Below are 20,633 nucleotides of genomic sequence, written 5' to 3' on the forward strand. Positions count from 1 at the left end.
TGTAGGTTGAGTGAACCTCAGGGCCATATGCACCTCCAGAAGTGGAAATCTCGTTTCTTAAATTTTACAACTTCCTGACGGGGATTCGAAACCACGTCCTTCCGGGCGGACCGAGCACGCCTTTACCGCCTCGGCCAGGCAACCCCTCCAGGTAGGTCTATAATTTGGTAAATATTCTCGGCAAGTAGGTATAAAGGTCTTCAAATTTGTAGTTGTTCTAATATTCACTAGAAATAGAGTCCCGGATTCTGACACCCGTCACTTGGAAGGACCGGTTGAAAATAGTAGTTCTGTTTTTGGGAATGACAATCGTATGGGAATCGGAACACGTATTGTGATCATGAAAGGATGAACGTGGGTTAAGCAAAGACGAAGGTAGTGGATTTGTGATTCATTCAACAGTCTACACACTACAGTAGCGGTGCGTAGCTTACGTAGTTCGTCGAAATTCAACCAGCCTAATCTTTCAAAATAGGGTGTTACGTGAGCAGAGTTATTTAGCGAACATGTGAATCTTATATTACATGAATGTAATGATTTTTGTAGTTTATTTATATGTTCAATAGCAGAATCAATAAATTTGACCGAATTTGATCGTCCGCAACATCTACAATTAATATGTGTCTGGCTGGAGAACAAGTCCGCCTTCGCTCCAATACAACACAACCGCTTTCTCTCAAACACCAGCACAGCACGATTCTATTTCACCAGTTATATTTCAAAGTAAATGTTCATCTTAAGAGTGTAATAATTCAATGTAGCTTAAGATCATTTTAGAAAGATTTTTAACAGCAACAAGATCAAGATTTTAACTGCTATATTTCTATGCTTATCCAAGAAAAACCAGATGAGCTTTCAACATATTTTTAAAGTGTTCTACTACAACAAGAAAAAACACATATTGCAACATCAAGAAATGTTTTTGTACTGGGCGGTACACCTCTACACCGTTTATTTAAAAGTTGCGCCAGTTGAAACTCCTCTTCTGGAGGAAGGTTGAACTTTATCTATTCTATTAATTCTCTACTTTCTCAGAAGATGTCACCACGTGGAAAATTTTGAGTTTTTGAACTGTGTCACTTTTGATGTGTTTTTGTTTCGCTTGAAGTAAGAAGTGTGAACTTTCTCTTCTAGAGGACACTACTGAAGATCAACAATAGCGCACCCTAGTGCGGAGTCAAAGAACTATTTTGTTGGAGAAATTTTTATTTCAAAAGTTGGTTTCTTGTTAAATTTCTTTCTGTTATTGTTTAAGTTGGCTGTATACCCCTCTTTTTCCCCTTGTTTTAGATTTATCCAATCCCGAATTTCTTTTAGTAATTTCTGACCAATCTGGTGTATCTTCCCCCAACTTGTATCTGTTGCGGGGTCCTATCCAATAAAAACATTGTGGGCGGGTGTTTTCATTCCCCTAACGCCTAGAAACTTCCGCGAGAGTATTTAAACTGCTGATTTTGGGGTCTCCGGGCCACTTCTGTTCCATCTTTCAGTGTATTAAGTACATAGCAGGAGGCGGGAAGCGCCTCTTTCTTCTTCAGCCGTTCAACACCAGGTAATGGCCTATTAATAACTTCTTTTCTTGCTAGGTCGGCAGTTTAACACTCGCGGAGGGTTCGAAGCATTTCCATCATGTAACCTTTTCCTAAAATGTAATTACTCTTTTCATCTTTTTCTTGTAAAGCTACATATTGGGATAGAGAGTGCTAACCCTCTCGAGCTCCCACTCACATTTGTTTTGAGGTGAACTTATTTTCTCAAACTATTCTTCGTTTATGTAATGTAAAGTGTTCTTCTCTAAGTCACCTCTGTAGTATGGGATTAGCCCTTGCGTTAGCGGCCCAGAGCCAGATTAGGTTTTAAAAACAAAGTGTATTAGGAGTGCAAGTTCGCCTCATCTCAAATTGTTATTTTAGAGGTCATGTAATCAACCTTCTTTTCATGTAATAGACCTCCGTAGGTTGGGTATTTTACCCCTGTGAATACGTCCTTAGAGGACAGCTTGAAGGTAGAGTTTGGTGTGGCCTTGTGATAGGCTTACAATTTTGAGAGCGGATCGCTCTTTGAAATTTGTTTCTGTATGCCTCGTGCAGGCTTTATGTGTAATGTTTGGAGCCAGTGCTCCTGGGCATGAATGGGGTTTTCTGCCCCTTGGCTAAAATTTTTTTTTTTGGAGTAAGGCGGGGCTGATTGCCCAAGAGTTATGAAGTAAGGGCACTGAGCCCGAATCCAGTAATATTGTACCTACATTTTTGCTACTCTGTACCTGTTATGATTGTTATCTCTTGTTTTTGAAAAGAAAATATAACCTAGTTAAATTTTAAATTAATTTTACATTGCACGTTAATTTCGTAGCTTGAAACCCATTCACACCCGCACCTTCTTTCACCTCTACCTACCACGGATATCTCCGTAACAAGTGGTAGCAGAGCGTGGTTGAATGGGTCTCAATTTAGCCCCTTTTGACGGCTAAACATTGCTTTAATTCGAACTCTAACAATTTTCTCAGTTGCTGGAATTTTTTGAGTTTTTTTTTATTGTTCTGTCATCATGTCCGGCCCTCGCGATGTTCTCCTCCTTAACTATTTGCGCAAAGAGGAGTTGATATACGAGTTAACTATCAGAAACGTTCAATCTGGAGGCACGGTTGCAATAGACACTAACAAGCTTAGAGAGTCCCTTGATTTGCCCATTTCCATCCCCAATTTGGGAGAGAAAGAAATTGACGACTCTCTTTCCACGATCACGGAGAATATTACTGGGCTAGCTTCCGTAGTTAGTTTTTTTGATGAAAATGATCCGTCTCCTAACCAAATTAAGCGTGTGCAAGGCAGATTATATCACTTTTCAAATAGAGTTAATGATCTGTTGTCTCTGAAGGTGAATGACGTTCAGAGGAAGCAAGCTAATACGCTCCTTGAAACTATCTCTGAATTGTCTAGTAAAGTCACTCAATTGTTAACTGGGGAAGTTCCTCCCAAATCTGATCAGCCCACCATAGTGAATGTAAGTAGTGAGGAAGAACCTGCTAAGGGAGAAGGCAATAGGATAACCGTTGCTGCTCAAACTATCTCTGCCCCATTGGACAACGAGTCTGAACGCCGCACATCGTTGAACAATGTACGTGCTGAATTAACTTCCTTGCCATTGAAACCTTTACCTACTATGTCGCCCGGGTTTAGCAGCTTGCCTCATCCATTGGCAATGTTGCTCAGAGGTATATCCAAGTTTTCCGTTAATACCACCAGTGACGTAATTTCATTTTTAAGATTTCTAGTGGAATTTCAGGATCATGCCCTTGTGTTTTCTCTTTCCCCATGTCAAATTTTGCAAATTATCTATCCTTATGCTATTGGGGTTCTCTCAGATAAAATAGTAAGAGCCATAGCTGAACAGTCATCTATCGAAGATTTCCATGCACATCTGCTTGCAAATTTTATTCCTGCCCGCGCGAGGTCATCTCTTATTCAGAAATACTATTATCGGGTACAGCGCTTGGATGAAAACCTGGCAGACTTCATCCAAGATATTAAGTTTTATACTAGGGTGTTTGCTCTCCACTTCCCTGAGGATCAGATCGTGCAAGCTATTATCGAAGGGATTTCACCACCCTACAGGTCATATTGGTGTTTCGCGGCGTGCCCGCAAACCTTCTCTGAACTGGAAGCATTAGCCGTCTCTGCGGAAGGAGTTAGGTATGCCGATTCCTTGCGTGTGGCAAAAGAACCCCCGCCTTCTTTTAGTAATACTCGGCTTCCACCTCGCCGACCAGTCACCCCTCGTAAATGTTATGCTTGCGGGTCGCCTGACCATCTGCGCAATAAGTGTCCTCTGATCAAGTCTAGTAGGGCAAATAATGGAGCTGGTTCATCACAAGGCTGTTTTAAGTGTGGGGCCTTCTCACATATCGCCAAAAATTGCCCAAACTCAAATAGCACCCCCTCCTGCTCAACTTCTGGTGCAAACTCCACCTATGCCAATAATAAAAAGTGACTAGTGGCATCGGCTGAGTCGACTAATCCATCTTCCCGAGACTCAGCCCCTAGTAAACAGGTTGTAAATGCAGAGAACAATCAGCCTTCAAATTCATCTTTTGAATGCCCTAAAGAATGTCTTAGGATTGCGGCGGATACCCCCGCACCTGTTCCTTTTCTTAAGATTGAGTTAAATAACGAGCCTATAACAGCTCTCTTAGATTCAGGCAGTGTTTGTTCGATTATTTCGGCTGAATGGTATTCTAAATTGAAATCTGTTTGTAAACTACCTGACCATGTCTCAGCTCTTATTCAATATGTTTCGGCTAATTCATCGCCATTAGAAATTCTAGGTTCCATACTGGTCAAAATTCGTATTTTTAAATTTACATGGAAAATCAAACTGTTTGTGGCTAAGCACTTGTCTTGCCCCATCATATTGGGAGCGGACTTCATTTCTCACACTGGTCTTGTGCTCGATCTCCAGAGTAGGTCGTGCACATTCAAATTTGCGTCCAATTGTAGAATTCCCTTGTTAAAGTGTAATTCTGTATCATGTTCATCTATTTCGCCTACCCAGGATGAGATGTTGTTAGACCTTAGACATCTACCTGAGGAGCAGGCTGATAGTATTCGGAAACTGTGTCAGTCGTTTCCCGAGGTGTTCTCTGATACTCTTGGTGTTACTGACCTTATTGAATACAAAATTGAGGTCACGGATTCGATTCCTGTCCGTTTTCCACCGTATAGGCTATCTCCACCTAAAATGAAGGCTCTGAAAGAAATCATCGATCAGATGTTGAAGGATGGTATTATTAGGCCCTCTAAGTCAGCGTATTCTTCGCCTATTTTTCTAGTCCCGAAACCCCAAGGAGGCTTCAGGCCTGTCATTGATTACAGGGCTCTCAATCGGAAGGTGGTGTTGCAATCTGTGCCCCTTCCCGACCTTCATTCTTGCTTTTCATGGTTTCGTAAGGCCAAGTTCTTCACCATCTTGGACTTGAATCAGGCCTATAATCAAATTCCCCTTGCCGAAGAGTCTAAACATCTTACAGCGTTTGCCACGGACTGGAACTTATACGAATACAACCGCGTGCCTTTCGGGCTCCCCACGGGGGCAGCTGTGCTCACTAGGCTACTAGATAGGGTCTTTTCCGACATCAAATTTGAGTACTTATATCACTACTTGGATGATGTCGTCGTATTTTCCGAGACTTTTGAAGAACATCTAGATCATCTGCGAGAAGTTCTGAATCGCCTTCGTAAGGCTGAGTTAACTGTCAAGTTGTCCAAGGTTGCCTTTGCTAAGCCCTCTATGTCATTCCTAGGGCATATTGTGTCACCCGATGGGGTAGCTGTCGATCATTCTAGAACACAGGCCATCCGTGATTTTAAACCTCCTAAGGACATCAAAGGTATCGCTAGATTCATTGGTATGGTGAATTTCTTCAGGAAGTTTATTCCTAACTTCGCTAATAGAGCGGCGCCCTTAAACCTTCTTCGTAGGAAAGGCATCAAATTCGAGTGGGGACCTTCTCAACAAGCCGCTTTCGAAGATCTTAAATTAGCTCTCTGTAATGCCCCTGTACTTGCTATGCCTGATTTCTCGAAGAAATTCATCGTCCAAACGGACGCGTCGTCGTCAGCTGTAGCTGCAGTCCTTCTTCAAGAGACTGAACTAGGGAGGCGTCCCATCGCCTATGCATCTAGGACTCTATCGGCTCAAGAAGCCAAGTATTCCATCTATGAGCTCGAAGGGTTGGCAGTCTTATTCGCCTTAGAAAAGTTCCGTCTCTATCTGGAACATGTCAAATTCGACCTGGAGACAGATAACCAAGCCTTAAGCTGGGTCTTAGGTAGACCGCGTCGTACTGGTCGTATAGCCCGTTGGGCCATCCGTATTTCCGCCTTCCAATTCGATGTCAGGCATATCAGAGGTACCGAAAATGTTGTGGCTGATGGACTCAGCCGTATGTTTTCAAACGAGGTCGAGACCCATGAACCGGTCGACAGTTCATCACCTTCCGAGTCCATACTATCCGAGGTTAATGCCATCCTAACCGATGCTCCCATGCTCTTTAGGGATATCGAGAAATACCAACGTGAAGATCCTACGCTGGCTCCGATAATGGAAACCCTTTCTTCTGGGGAACATGCTGTCCCTTATGTTCTGAGGAATGGTGTTCTATGTTGCCCTTCGAGGCATGATAAGTTGATGAAAGTTGTTGTTCCAGCGGTTCTTGTACCTATGATCTTCAAATACTATCATGAGACCCCATTGGGGGGGCATCTTGGAATCTTTAAAACTCGTGAAAAGATTCGTGAAATGTTCATATGGAAAGGTATGGACGGTGAAATTCGGGAACTCGTAAAAGCTTGTAAATCTTGTTTGATCAGTAAACCCACCATGTCCACTAAAGTAGGCCTTTTGTCTTCTCATCAAGCGTCGCGCCCCATGGAACGCCTGTATATTGATTATGTGGGACCCTTCCCCCAGTCAAAGGGCAATGCCAACAAGTTCATCTTTGTGTGTGTAGATGGTTTTACAAGATTTTCCTGGTTATTTCCGACTAAGCTGGCTACCGCTCAGTCAACCATTACTTGCTTAAATTCTATTTTTGCTTCTTTTGGTCCGTGTCAATATATTGTATCTGATAATGCTAAGGCGTTCACATCAAATTTATTTCGTAAATTCTGTTTTGACTTGTCCATCTCTCATGTAACTACTTCTGCTTATTACCCTCAACCATCTCTGGCTGAACGGGTTAACCGTAATCTCAGGTCCGCACTCATTGCCTATCATCATGAAGATCCTTCCAGGTGGGACACGTCCCTGCATTGGATAGCTTTTGCTTTGAATTCGGCGGTTCATGAATCTCACAAGTTTACTCCAGCTTCTTTGATGTTCAAGTTTGTTCCCAACTCGCCGCTCTCTAACCTCTGGTCTTTGAATGACATTCTACCCGAGACAATAGATCCGGATAACATTAAAGATCTTTGGAAGAAGGCTAAAGCCAATCTTAAAGTGTCTCATGAAAAGGTTAGGGAAAGGTATGATCGTGGACGGAGACCCACCACTTTGAAGGTAGGTGACCAGGTTATGGTCAAAAATTTTGTTCCCGCGGGCAAGCTTGCCCCCAGATTTCATGGGCCTTGTATCATTCTCGATTTTCTTACGCCGGTTACCTTATTGCTAAGTAATCCAGCCACCGAGAGGATATTTAGAGTTCACCTGTCCCAGGTGAAACCGGTGTAATTTCTGTGTTAACTTGCTTCATATTATTTTGAAAGGATATGAAGGTTATATTTTTTTTTGAGTTTCACTTTTAAGGCATTCTGCACCTTCTGTAATATTTTGGTTTTAGATGTAAGCCTTGTGTAAAACCTGCCCCGACCCGTTAAACTGCCATCCTGTTCTTGCCACGGCCATTACCACGCTCCCGTCTCCTGCTCCACCTTACACTGTGGCTTCATAATAGTAAATGCCATGGATATCTACACGCCGCTGGCCCCTCAACCTCTCCACAAGCCTGTACCCTCAAAGAAGATGATAGTCCAACACAATTCTGCCGCCTAGCTTTAATGTTTCAGCGCCCCCGCAGCCGCGCAGCGCCGTGCAGCGACTGGGGAGGGGGATGGGCCCCCTCCTCTCCAGCGAGGACGACATGTGCACGGCGAGCCGGAGCTCTCCTCCCGGCCAAGGCTGATGTGCGGCGCACGCTCTGCTACATGCCCGCAGCCTGTATCTGTTCACCGCGGGCGCGGCGTACTTCAACACCTCTGCTCCCCTCATAGTGCGGGCGAGCGGTATCTCAGGGTACTTGAGGGGTCCGAGCGGCCTCCGTTGGACGCAAGCTGCAACGGCCGGTCTGGCCATCCGACTCAATCTACATCAACTACATGGACAGTCACCATAAGCAATAACTACACTTGGGAATTCAACAACAATATTTGGTGGACATTGCAAAATTTTTCTTCACCTTTAAGTATTAAAAGTTTATCTTCAGAAATTCAAATTCTACAAACATAAAGACTTTCATTCACCTGCAACAACAACATTTTGAAACTGAATTAAGAAATCTTGTAAATGCTTCTGCTATCTATCTTCGTATCAACATCATTACTTGGACTTTGTTTCAAACTGATTTCATGTGTCACCCCTGGAGGAACTTTTGGGGGGGGAGGTCTGTACCGGGCGGTACACCTCTACACCGTTTATTTAAAAGTTGCGCCAGTTGAAACTCCTCTTCTGGAGGAAGGTTGAACTTTATCTATTCTATTAATTCTCTACTTTCTCAGAAGATGTCACCACGTGGAAAATTTTGAGTTTTTGAACTGTGTCACTTTTGATGTGTTTTTGTTTCGCTTGAAGTAAGAAGTGTGAACTTTCTCTTCTAGAGGACACTACTGAAGATCAACAATAGCGCACCCTAGTGCGGAGTCAAAGAACTATTTTGTTGGAGAAATTTTTATTTCAAAAGTTGGTTTCTTGTTAAATTTCTTTCTGTTATTGTTTAAGTTGGCTGTATACCCCTCTTTTTCCCCTTGTTTTAGATTTATCCAATCCCGAATTTCTTTTAGTAATTTCTGACCAATCTGGTGTATCTTCCCCCAACTTGTATCTGTTGCGGGGTCCTATCCAATAAAAACATTGTGGGCGGGTGTTTTCATTCCCCTAACGCCTAGAAACTTCCGCGAGAGTATTTAAACTGCTGATTTTGGGGTCTCCGGGCCACTTCTGTTCCATCTTTCAGTGTATTAAGTACATAGCAGGAGGCGGGAAGCGCCTCTTTCTTCTTCAGCCGTTCAACACCAGGTAATGGCCTATTAATAACTTCTTTTCTTGCTAGGTCGGCAGTTTAACACTCGCGGAGGGTTCGAAGCATTTCCATCATGTAACCTTTTCCTAAAATGTAATTACTCTTTTCATCTTTTTCTTGTAAAGCTACATATTGGGATAGAGAGTGCTAACCCTCTCGAGCTCCCACTCACATTTGTTTTGAGGTGAACTTATTTTCTCAAACTATTCTTCGTTTATGTAATGTAAAGTGTTCTTCTCTAAGTCACCTCTGTAGTATGGGATTAGCCCTTGCGTTAGCGGCCCAGAGCCAGATTAGGTTTTAAAAACAAAGTGTATTAGGAGTGCAAGTTCGCCTCATCTCAAATTGTTATTTTAGAGGTCATGTAATCAACCTTCTTTTCATGTAATAGACCTCCGTAGGTTGGGTATTTTACCTCTGTGAATACGTCCTTAGAGGACAGCTTGAAGGTAGAGTTTGGTGTGGCCTTGTGATAGGCTTACAATTTTGAGAGCGGATCGCTCTTTGAAATTTGTTTCTGTATGCCTCGTGCAGGCTTTATGTGTAATGTTTGGAGCCAGTGCTCCTGGGCATGAATGGGGTTTTCTGCCCCTTGGCTAAAATTTTTTTTTTGGAGTAAGGCGGGGCTGATTGCCCAAGAGTTATGAAGTAAGGGCACTGAGCCCGAATCCAGTAATATTGTACCTACATTTTTGCTACTCTGTACCTGTTATGATTGTTATCTCTTGTTTTTGAAAAGAAAATATAACCTAGTTAAATTTTAAATTAATTTTACATTGCACGTTAATTTCGTAGCTTGAAACCCATTCACACCCGCACCTTCTTTCACCTCTACCTACCACGGATATCTCCGTAACAGTTTTAACGTGTGCACGAGTGTTAAAGAAATTTTACAACATTAACAATATTAATATGCATTTCTGTACGAGTGAATGTTGTTTGATCATAGAATATGGAGAGTTTTGTTTTTTAATGCACAATTCGCTGATGAAGGGAGTGGTTGATCCCGAAAAATATACGAGTCAAAATAATTGCATAAACTTATGAATTTTATAATATGTCCAACTATTACCCGTAGTATTCTATTCAATAGTCTCATCAATAAGTACAACATCAAAAAATAATTAAATAACAGGAGTAATAATGTTTGAATCACTCTAATTTTTGAATTTAGTGATAGAATCGTTGTATGTTTGAGAGGATGAAGAGACGCATGTACCTACCTATACGTTCTCGTTATGCGTTCATTTAAATTTAGATTATCATTCATAATAATACCCAGGTTATTTTACTGCGTTTGTGAAAATAATATTAACACTGCTTTTAGATCTTCTTGTGCTGAACAGTTCTTCTACGCGTATTTGACAATTTAGGTAGCATAAGCCAAGAAAATATTTGGGTGGTCATATTTTCTTTGATTTCCTTCCCTAAAATCGCCACTGCTCCGGTCCGATTCGTCTTACAAGAGAAGGGAGTGAACCGGGGAATTGCGGATCTTACGTAGTTTTTCACACATGTTAAATGAGCCAATAATTAAGTCATGCGACCTACAGAAAGCGTTGAATTTCGCACGTTTGAATTGGCGCGCTTGACTATGCAGGATTTCGGCGTGTGGTGGGTTCACTCGTCGAGGAACCGCACCACTCGTCTTCCTTTCTATTCCGTTAGTAATGGCACAGCACGTCGCGAAGGTAATGTAATTCCTGCATTGATTGTGGGTCAATAATGGTAATAGAATAAGATTGTTATAATGACAACAAAGGTTAATCAGTCTAACAAGGGACGTTGCACACCAAAACAAGTTACTCCTTATATCTCTTTAACAATGATGCTCGTGGTATAAATGTTGAAAGCATAACGCGGCTCTACACCAACCACAATTAACGAAGCGAGGATAAGGGCTTAATATCACATGTTCCATATTTTCCTTCCAACGCAAAAATAACTTCGCCTATGTTGATTGCCATTATATAAACACACACAAGTCCCACACAACGACTATAAGAGTATGTCAGCGTGGCCACAAATCAGCTGTTGTACAGTGAGAGTTGTGGGTAGTGCATGGAGTAGCACCCTGCATAGCCGAGCGCGCTAATTCTAACATACGAAATTTAACACTTTTTGTAGGTCGCACGAGTTAATTTCCGAAAGATGTATTTTGGTCATTGTGGTATTCTTGGCTCATTTCACATTAGTACAAAATTTACGTAAGATCGGCGATTCCCCGGTACGCGCCCTTCCCTTGTTAGATATTTCTTCTAATACACGTAAACATTCTTCAATGTATGCTGTACAAAACAGTGAAAATCGCATCAAACTCTGTAAGGTCGGTTCTCGATATTAGCCCGCACAAAGACGGACAGATACATCCCGGGGAAGGGCGTGGAATGAATAGTAGACGAATAAGTTTGAGAGGTGTCTTTAAAAGTAGGAAAGATCACAATATGAGGATAAAGTTGAAATTCAAGAGGACAAATTGGGGCAAATATTCGTTTATAGGGTAAGGGATTGGAATAACTTACCAAGGGAGGTGTTCAATCATTTTCCAATTTATTTTCAATTATTTAAGAAAAGGCTAGGAAAATAACAGATAGGGAATCTGCCACCTCGGCGACTGCCCTAATACAGATTTATTGATTACATGTGCACATCTGTCAGAACTATGCGAGCATTCCTTGTGAGACAACCAGTACTGAAGTAAGTGAACTAGTAAGAAACATACAGTAATATTACTGCGATTACTGCCAAAAGCGTTAACAAAGGCCATTATTTTCAAATTACTGAACTTAAGTTGAGGAAGCGTGAGCTTTGTCTTCCCTCGTAATTGAAGCCGGCTATCGTCACGGATGAAAGGACTATCTCTCTCACTGAGTATTTTCCGTGAATGGACCCGGAAAGGAATATTTCACGCTGTGATCTATTTAGTCGCTCCTTTCTCAGACAACGGAGTTTAAAGATGAACTACTGTTCTGATGCTCTTTACTCCGCGAGCTGGTTAATTTGATGACGTCAAGATTTATTGCTCCCTATTAATTTGTGGAGTGGTCATACATTACAGCAGATGGCAGCGTTGTGAAGAATCTAATTACTTTGTTTTCATCTATCTAAATGTGCATAGCACTCAACTATTTTGTCCGGAAAATAGCATAGGCTTAGGTCTTCATTTTTCTAGTATAACTGCATTCCTAGACACATTAATCTAAATTAAACAGGTATTTATGAAGTTACAACCCATCCACACGAATTAAATCGGTATGTTTGCTATTAAAAATAAATGTATATTCCTCTGTAACGTGGTCGGTTGGTCCAGAGTGGGTCTCATCCGACAAGTGTCTATGGCTGGTCCGTGGTCCAACAGCTCTGCACTCTGACCGGCCAAGGGAGATATTCGGTAAATTTTCAAAATTCTTTGAAATCATCCAAGGAAAGACTAAGTAAATAACTAATAGGGAATCTGCCACCTGGGTGACTGCCCCAAGTGTACATGAGTAGTGATTGACTGATTTCATTGATGATTGCTCTTTTGGGATTTTGCGCGTCAAATAAACAAAGAGTAGAAAGTCTTTACGTTTCGCAGAGACTTTGCTGCGCATCTTCAACAGAGTAACATGTCCGTCGACGACTATCATTGGACCATTGACCACTGGAATATTACAGATAATACTCTTGTTCGTCACCATATGACTCACTGTGCGTTATACCTTCCGAGTGACAAGTGACCATGTCATCTTATCTTTAAGTAAGAAGTTTCACGTTCATACGTCTTTGTGTTGCGGAATAGACGGCAAGATTCCCACAGTAATCCCGTTATTTTAAATATGTCATTCGTCCCAAAGATCTCGAAGTATATGTGAAGACGTACACTGATCGGCAGCAGGATTAAAATAATCGTAAATAATAGACGAAAGGGCGTTGTGGAAATTATCGATCCAACTACACGAAATGTAACTTCCAAGTCTCAGCTAACTGAAGTTGAATTTTATGATGATCTTAGAATGGCATTAGTAGGCGAACAAGGTTGAGTGGTGCTTTTCAAAGTAGAAATATCATAATATCATATAAAGTTATAATTCAAGAGGACAAACTGGTGGCATGTGATATATTTTTTCCAGATTATCTACAATAATCTGTTTGCCATATTCATGACTTGGTCTATTCCAATCGTACTTACTACATTCACTTCCCTTAAAAATTTATTAAATAAGTCTTGGGTGTCCTCCTAGTTCTATCTACCCATTTCCCTTTCAGCATCCTCTTATAACTCCACATTTCAAAGGCTACTATTCTCTTTCTTTCTGAGTTAGTTACTGTCCATGTTTTCAGGTTCAACTCCCCTGCTCACGCGGCTCGTTGGGAACAAGTACAGAAGTCCGTGAACGCCTCAGGAACTTATGAGCTGTCCGAGACCGAGCTGGTCTATGGAGCTAAGTTGGCTTGGAGGAACTCTGTGCGCTGCATCGGCCGCATTCAGTGGTCCAAGTTACAGGTCAGTTACATTTCATCCTCACTGTACTGTATAATAGTTTGTTTTTAATTACATCTCTTTCCTCTCCTAGTCACGCAGGAAACTGGTACCATGTGATTTATTTTTCCAGACTTTGAAGCAGCGTTAATTCAAGGACCTATTGAAAATTTTGAATCTTAATATGCAAGTAATATTCCTCGTAAAGGAACCTTATTTAGTGGATTTTTTTTTTTTTTTGCTACTTGCTTTACGTCGCACCGACACAGATAGGTCTTATGGCGACGATTGGACAGGGAAGGCCTAGGAGTGGGAAGGAATCGGCCGTGGCCTTAATTAAGGTACAGCCCCAGCATTTGCCTGGTGTGAAAATGAGAAACCACGGAAAACCATCTTCAGGGCTGGCGACAGTGGGGTTCGAACCTACTATCTCCCGAATACTGGATACTGGCCGCAATTAAGCGACTGCAGCTATCGAGCTCGGTAGTGGAAAACTCACCTTAACTGAAACATTAGACAACCTTGTGAAAAGTATGTAAACATTTATAATGTAACAAAGTGTATACTTTTTCTTTTAAGAATGCTTAACAACGTAGAATGTCGCTTGTTCATGAGTTCTTGAAATTTAGGCAATGTTGGGCGTCAGGGAATCTCTATAGCCTACCATTGAACGGCAATTCCATGGCCTATCACCCCCTCAGGAGATTTTAGCAGGGGTGGTTCTTGTTATTTGTGTCATCGTTCAATGGACTGGTTTATAAATAACTCCCTATTCTGTACTAATACTTTCACTACTATGTAACTACCACATTCTACATCTACAATAATACGTTTGTTATATTCATGCATTTGTCTACCCCTGATGTTCTTACCACCTATACTTCCCTTAAAAACTAACTGTCTTAATATATATGTGTCAAATAATTTTGTCCCTTCTTCTGGTCAAATTTCGTCAAATCTTTTTTTCCACTAATTCATTTCAGCATCTCCTCATCCGTGGTTCGATCTACCCATCTCCCTTCCAGCATCCTTCTATAACTCTACATTTCAAAAGCTTCTATTCTCTTTATTTCTGAGGTAATTTTATCAAATTTTATTTGACTAGTGCAGTGGGCAAAATGTTACTTTGTACCTTATAAGTAGAGTCCGGATTATTAGGTACTGATAGGTTAGAATGCAAACTTACTTAAGCCAGTAACAAGTATACCCTACACTGTACAACGGTTATGCTATGAGATTTGCATAGATATTAGGGGTACAGCCTATAGAACTCCTTGAATTTATGCTACTCTTCGTACATTGTGGTATAACGGGTTGCGTCAAACTTCCTACAAACCAAATTACTTTGCATTCTAACCTATTAACACCTAAAAATCCGAGGTATACTTATAAGTGTTGTAAACAGAATTTTCTAAGAAGAAGTTTTCTCAGAACAAAGTAACAAGGAAGTGTTTTATATTACAATCCGACCGGTTCTCCACACTAGAATTATATGTCTATTACTTTTTCAACGTTGCCGCACAACGCCTCACTTCCATCTTAATTAGTCGGTAATTTTCTCTTATTTACGCATGATCTATATTTAATTTTGCAAAGTTTGGACTGGGAAGACGAGAGGAAACAGACGACTAAGTGGCATTTTGCCAGCTATCATGGAGAGATGGCGTGAAATATCATTAGAGGGCGAAAAATTGTGAGTGGTATTTTTAAAAGTAGGAATGATCAAAATAGGAAAATAAATTTGGAATTCAGTAAGACAAATTGGGACAAATACTCGTTTATAGGAAGAGGAGTTAGGGACTGGAATCATTTATCAAGAGTAATATTCAATAAATTTCCAAATTCTTTGCAATTATTTAAGAAAAGGCTAGATAAAAAACAGAGCCAGTCAGATTTTATAGTGACGATGAGATAGCACAAGGTTAGGGCTGGGAATAAAGCGACCGTGGCGTTAATTAAGGTATGTCCCCAGTATTTTCCTTGTGTGAAAATGTCAGACCACCAGAATCCACCTTCAGGCCTGTCAACAATGGGGGTCGAACACATCACATTTCGAATGCAATCTCACAATAACGTGAACCGAACCGTGAATTCAGCTCACTTGGTGTCTATGCCTTCTCACCCTCAACAACTGCACTAGCTCTCTAATAAAGTACATTTATGAAAGCACGCTTGTCTTGAAATCTGTGTTCCACACTTGACGGATTAAGCCTCTGACAGCATCACATGAAGCATGATAAATATGCAGATACAAGATTTTAATTTGCTTTGCAGAGTAGTTCATGTGCAGCCAAACTTTATTCCTTGAGCTTCCGCTCTTCAACAGAGCAATCAGGCTTGTAGTTTCCCGTGACTGTTGATACTATGGCCATAAACGCCAGACCTTTTATAGAACCCGCACAAGGATTACTTGATACGGGAGCTGGAATAGGTCCAAACGAAAGCAGCACAATTTGTTCTGGGTGATTTCCAACAAAAACGTAAATGTTGCAGACTTTGAGCTGGGAAGGATTGCGAGTAAGCAGACAAGCTGCTGGACTGAGCTGTATGTTCCAAACTGTCATCGGAAACTCGGCATTGAATGCTATTAGTAGATAATTAAGCTCGAGTGTAGCTTTGAAAGGTCGGCAAGTTCATAACATGAAGATACAGTTGGAATTCAAGAGGACAAATTAGGGAAAACATTTATTTATAGGAAGAGGAATTAGGAAATAGAATAATGTGCTTTTTGGGTATTTATCCGGAAAGTATTTTGATCCTCTAAACGTCCGTCGACACCTGTCATAGACGGCCTAGGTGACAGTTAAGAGGCATACTAGGGAAATGAGTAATTAGACAGTTTCCCGTTGCTTTCTTCACCGAGCCAGAAGTAGCTATTACATAACAGTCTGCCAAGTCTATTATTATACTCCAGTTAATGTACATGTCATTTTAAAGTACACAAAACACAACATGTGGGATCATATTACACATGCCCAGTATTTTGCAATGAGGTTCGTGGTTTGTTCTTGTCCACATTCACATCTTGTGTCACTTATCCTGAACCCCCATTTCTTCAAGTTATCGCTGGATCTTCCCACTCCTAATCGTAGCTTGTCCAGGTACTTGCACACCAGCCAGCTTTCTTATGCTCAGGTGGTAACTGCTCAGCTGCTGGCATCCATCCGCGGAGGTGAGGGGTCCTGTTCTTCCACAGCTCCAGGCTTGCCTTCTCAGGTGAGAGGGTAAGCACCTCAGATGCCATCGGGGAACTCTTTTGTTGCTGAGGAGGACTACTGTATGTCCATGCAGCGGGTGGGAGCTCGTCTCTTCCACTTTAAGCCTCTCCCTGTTGGCACCACTTGTCTACGTACACAGGGTGGCGCTATTCCAACCAGGTAATAGAGCTTAACTGTCGGAGCAGGCTTTAAGCATCCTATAATCAACTACAGGTTTCACTGAGAGCTGTATTTACCTGTCTGGCATGAGATGAACTCTACCAGATTGGGGAAGCATATTCAACAGCAGAGAAACACAGTACCATTGCTGAAGTTCGGATGGGAACCCCATTGTGATCCTGCCAATTTACGAGGAAGATTATTTCGTGTTGCGATTTAAATCGTATTACTCTTACAATGAGTTTTGAACGTGAGAGCTCTATCCACTGAAATGCGTGCACGAGCCGACCCTATGAGCAGCATTTCCACACCATTCATGGCAAGGACTGGTTGCATAAGGAATGACATTACTAGCATCGCTCATACCTCGGTCACAATCACATTGTCAAAGCCAAGGATGAGGCTGCGACAGGTCAAAGAAACTAATAAATTTATTCGAGCCCACACCAAAAGACACAGTGCACTGTAAACACTACGTCTCGCCAGGAAAGACTCCGGAATAATTTATCAAGGGAAATGTTCGATACATTTCCAAGTTCTTTGATATAATTTTTTTAAACTAGATAAAAAATGATAGGCATTTGCCTCCTGGACGACACCCATAAATGTAGAATAGTGATTGATTGATTGATTGATTGATTGATTGATTGATTGATTGATTGATTGATTGATTGATTGATTGATTGATTGATTGATTGATTGATTGATTGATTGATTGATTGATTGATTGATTGATTGATTGATTGATTGATTGATTGATTGATTGATTGATTGATTGATTGATTGATTGATTGATTCTTTTTCGCGAATTGGTCACCTAGGACCAAGCGGAATCAACATTTTTCGGCCTTTCTTTTTTTGCCCAGTAGTTCTTCATCTTCAGTTATTGTGCAGGTCTCCGGTCCTCTGTCCATGCCGATGGTGTGGGTTTCCTTTCTTGTTCCTCAGATCCCCGTGTTTAAATGATGTGTTTTGTGTTTCCTTTCGGTGTTGTAGATTTGGCGATCCTTATTCAGTGAGGTCTTTCTCTAATAATTTGTACCACTTCGGTCTAGTGGCCTTGTTTAGTAGAAATTTGCAAATTTAACGCGAAAGTCTGTCAGGGTTAGTTCGTTCCCAATGACCTGCAAATTGGATTCGTCACATTCGAATTGCATCTGTAATTTTGGAAATGTGCTTGTATATTTCACTATTAGGTTTAGGGTAATGAGTTCCGTTTATGATTCTTGGTCCTAAGAGAGTGGGGTTAGAACCCACTATCACCCGAATGCAAGCTGATAAGTACGTGACCCAAGCCACCTGCCACTGGCTCAGAAATCAAATAATCCTAAATATGTCTTTCAATAAAGAAACTCAAATTGATGACAATTTATTTGCATTTGCACTCGAATCGTTTTCGAAAGACACCTGTATGGAATTTGGGGTCGACAAGTGTGGGATTCAGTGCAGCGAAAGGGTGAAAGTGGCTCAGGCTGATCAAACTCAATTATGGCCGTCTACCAATACTTCACATGACAACCTGCACGGTTGCTAGGTAACATCGTGTCACACAGTTTGTATCGCTATTTTCGTGACACAAATTTTAAAATGATCTCCGGCCGTAAGAGATAAGATATTTCTTATCCATCCTTGTTCTTTTATTGTCCTGTTAAGTTTATTTCGGAAACAAGGATTAGATCTAATTTATAAAATTATACTTCTTAAATACTGTATTTCATCGAACGAGAAGTTTATTTTGACCAGAGGCGTGGCGCTGGACTCACGTGCTAAAGGTTGCGTGATCGAACACCTGTGTTGCAGAGTGGCCGCGCGTGTTAACGCCGTACGACTATGTAACCAAGCTCTACATTCTGGAGGGGAATGGGTTCGAACCTCACCGTAGGCTGTCTTAAGAATGTTTTTCTGTGGTTTCCAATTTTCACTTCCAGGCAAATGCTGGGTGAGTTCTTATTCATAGGCCACAGCTGTTTTCTTCCAACCCCTCACCCAATTTCATTCACAATTCATTTCATCGTCATTAACTCCTCAACTGAGGCTAGCGCCAGGAAGGGCATCCGGCCTTTAAAACATGGCATCTAACTTCATCTCGTTTCATCTCCAAATCCCATATCGGGAAACGGCACTAATGGATGGGTACACATACTGCCATTTCTAGTCCGTTATTCCGAAGAGCCCCGACAAACAACTGTTTCACAATCAATAGCTCTGTCAATATTTCACACCCACCCTAGTGGGCCATTAATCCCCGCCATAACATTATCATCGATATTGAGGGAGCTATACCATCACTGCACATAGCGAGCTACTTTGTTCAACTTAAACCTTATCTACACTCAACGCTCCCACGTTACACCGCCACACGTAAACTCAAGCAGAAACACCTTTTATCAGCCATCGCGTCCTTTACCAAAGTACGCTGATAAAGCACTCAACCCCCTACATTCATTACATTTTATTAATAATGCATATTATTATTATCGAACAGGGAGTATGTTTCGTAGATAAGCCACACAGCGTTGTAAACCAATTACATTGAAATACTGTTCATCCAACCACAGTATCTTGATATGTACGTATTCAAAGCAAAATGTAAGCTCAAATGTTATGAATTGTTATAAAAGTATACGATAGCCGTAAGGCAAGCGATCTACTTTTACGTGAGTTCCAAACCCATAGGGATGTGGCATAGCATATAAAAAGTAAAGCCTCTCCGTATTCGTTCCGAATACCCTTGGAGGATGAGCAGGACGAGAAGGGGGAGATAGCTTGTAACATTCGTAATCTTTGCATTAAGTGTGACATAATGGTAATATTTATGCCTGGATATTTTTATATTCATGAATTAATAATAATAATGTTATTTGTTTTACGTCCCACTAACTACTCTTGTACGGTTTTCGGAGACGCCGAGGTGCCGGAATTTAGTCCCGCAGGAGTTCTTTTACGTGCCAGTAAATCTACCGACACGAGGCTGACGTATTTGAGCACCTTCAAATACCACCGGACTGAGCCAGGATCGAACCTGCCAAGTTGGGGCCAGAAGGCCAGCGCCTTAACCGTCTGAGCCACTCAGCCCGGCTATTCATGAATTTATCATCTGGTGTCAGTTGAGTGAAGTTCAGGGTCATCTACTGTTCCAGCAGTAGAATAATATACCATATAGGGAATTAGCAGTTATACACGAGCTCTCCCCGCAAAGCATCATGTTTTTCATTAATCTCCCTACAGGCTGGAATAAACAGAACCAATAAAATACGTAATAAGTGCATCGTTTTAGAATTAAGAAAGAAGTGGAATGAAAAACTACGGTACATGTGACTGAAGCACGTAATTCGCGCCTGAAAGCGATCATTTCATACTCGTTTTTTGGAATTGAGGTTGATTTTCCAGAGAATTAATTGCTACATTAGATCATAGAGACACCTCTTTGTGGTGAACCTTTTTGCCTAATTTCGTAATTTTCAAAAAATATTTTGGTATATTTTTCATTATTCTTAATACATTTCTTCAATACTTTTACTAATTGTTATTTCCACTTTTCAGCAATAAAACTAAACCAAAACGTATTTTACAGCATATTTGCAGTAAAAATATCATATTTTATTTTTAAATATATACAAGAAACATGAGAGTTATGCTTCTGCTGACAACACATGTTACATAAATCATAGCATGGATTTTTGGAAAAGAAATCCTGTCCTTTTAACTACTAAGACCTTGCCTACATAATTAATTTACACATCACTCTGAAAAATATTGAGATACTATGAGTTCCACATTAATGGTAAGACATTATATTACAGTACGTCGAGAATGACTTCTCACTATCAACACTACTGACTGGTACAATTAACGAGTAAACCCCAGTTACCAATGTATGGCGATATCATTGATGTCCATCAGAATCAAAACCTGCTCTACTTTTAACAGGACCGAGCTCGATAGCTGCAGTCGCTTAAGTGCGGCCAGTATCCAGTAATCGGGAGATAGTGGGTTCGAGCCC

General features: G+C 41.1%; 1 protein-coding gene across 1 annotated transcript in view; it reads left to right on the plus strand.

Annotated features, from left to right (window-relative positions):
- Window positions 1-20,633, plus strand: part of Nos (Nitric oxide synthase) — a 789,894-nt gene that overhangs the window by 566,593 nt on the left and 202,668 nt on the right. The window contains exon 3 of the mRNA XM_067152126.2: window positions 13,115-13,277. Within this exon, the coding sequence (XP_067008227.1) occupies window positions 13,115-13,277 (163 nt within the window). The remainder of the gene's footprint in view (window positions 1-13,114; window positions 13,278-20,633) is intronic.

The sequence above is a fragment of the Anabrus simplex genome, chromosome 8 (genome assembly GCF_040414725.1).
Source record: "Anabrus simplex isolate iqAnaSimp1 chromosome 8, ASM4041472v1, whole genome shotgun sequence".
Lineage (NCBI taxonomy): Eukaryota > Metazoa > Arthropoda > Insecta > Orthoptera > Tettigoniidae > Anabrus > Anabrus simplex.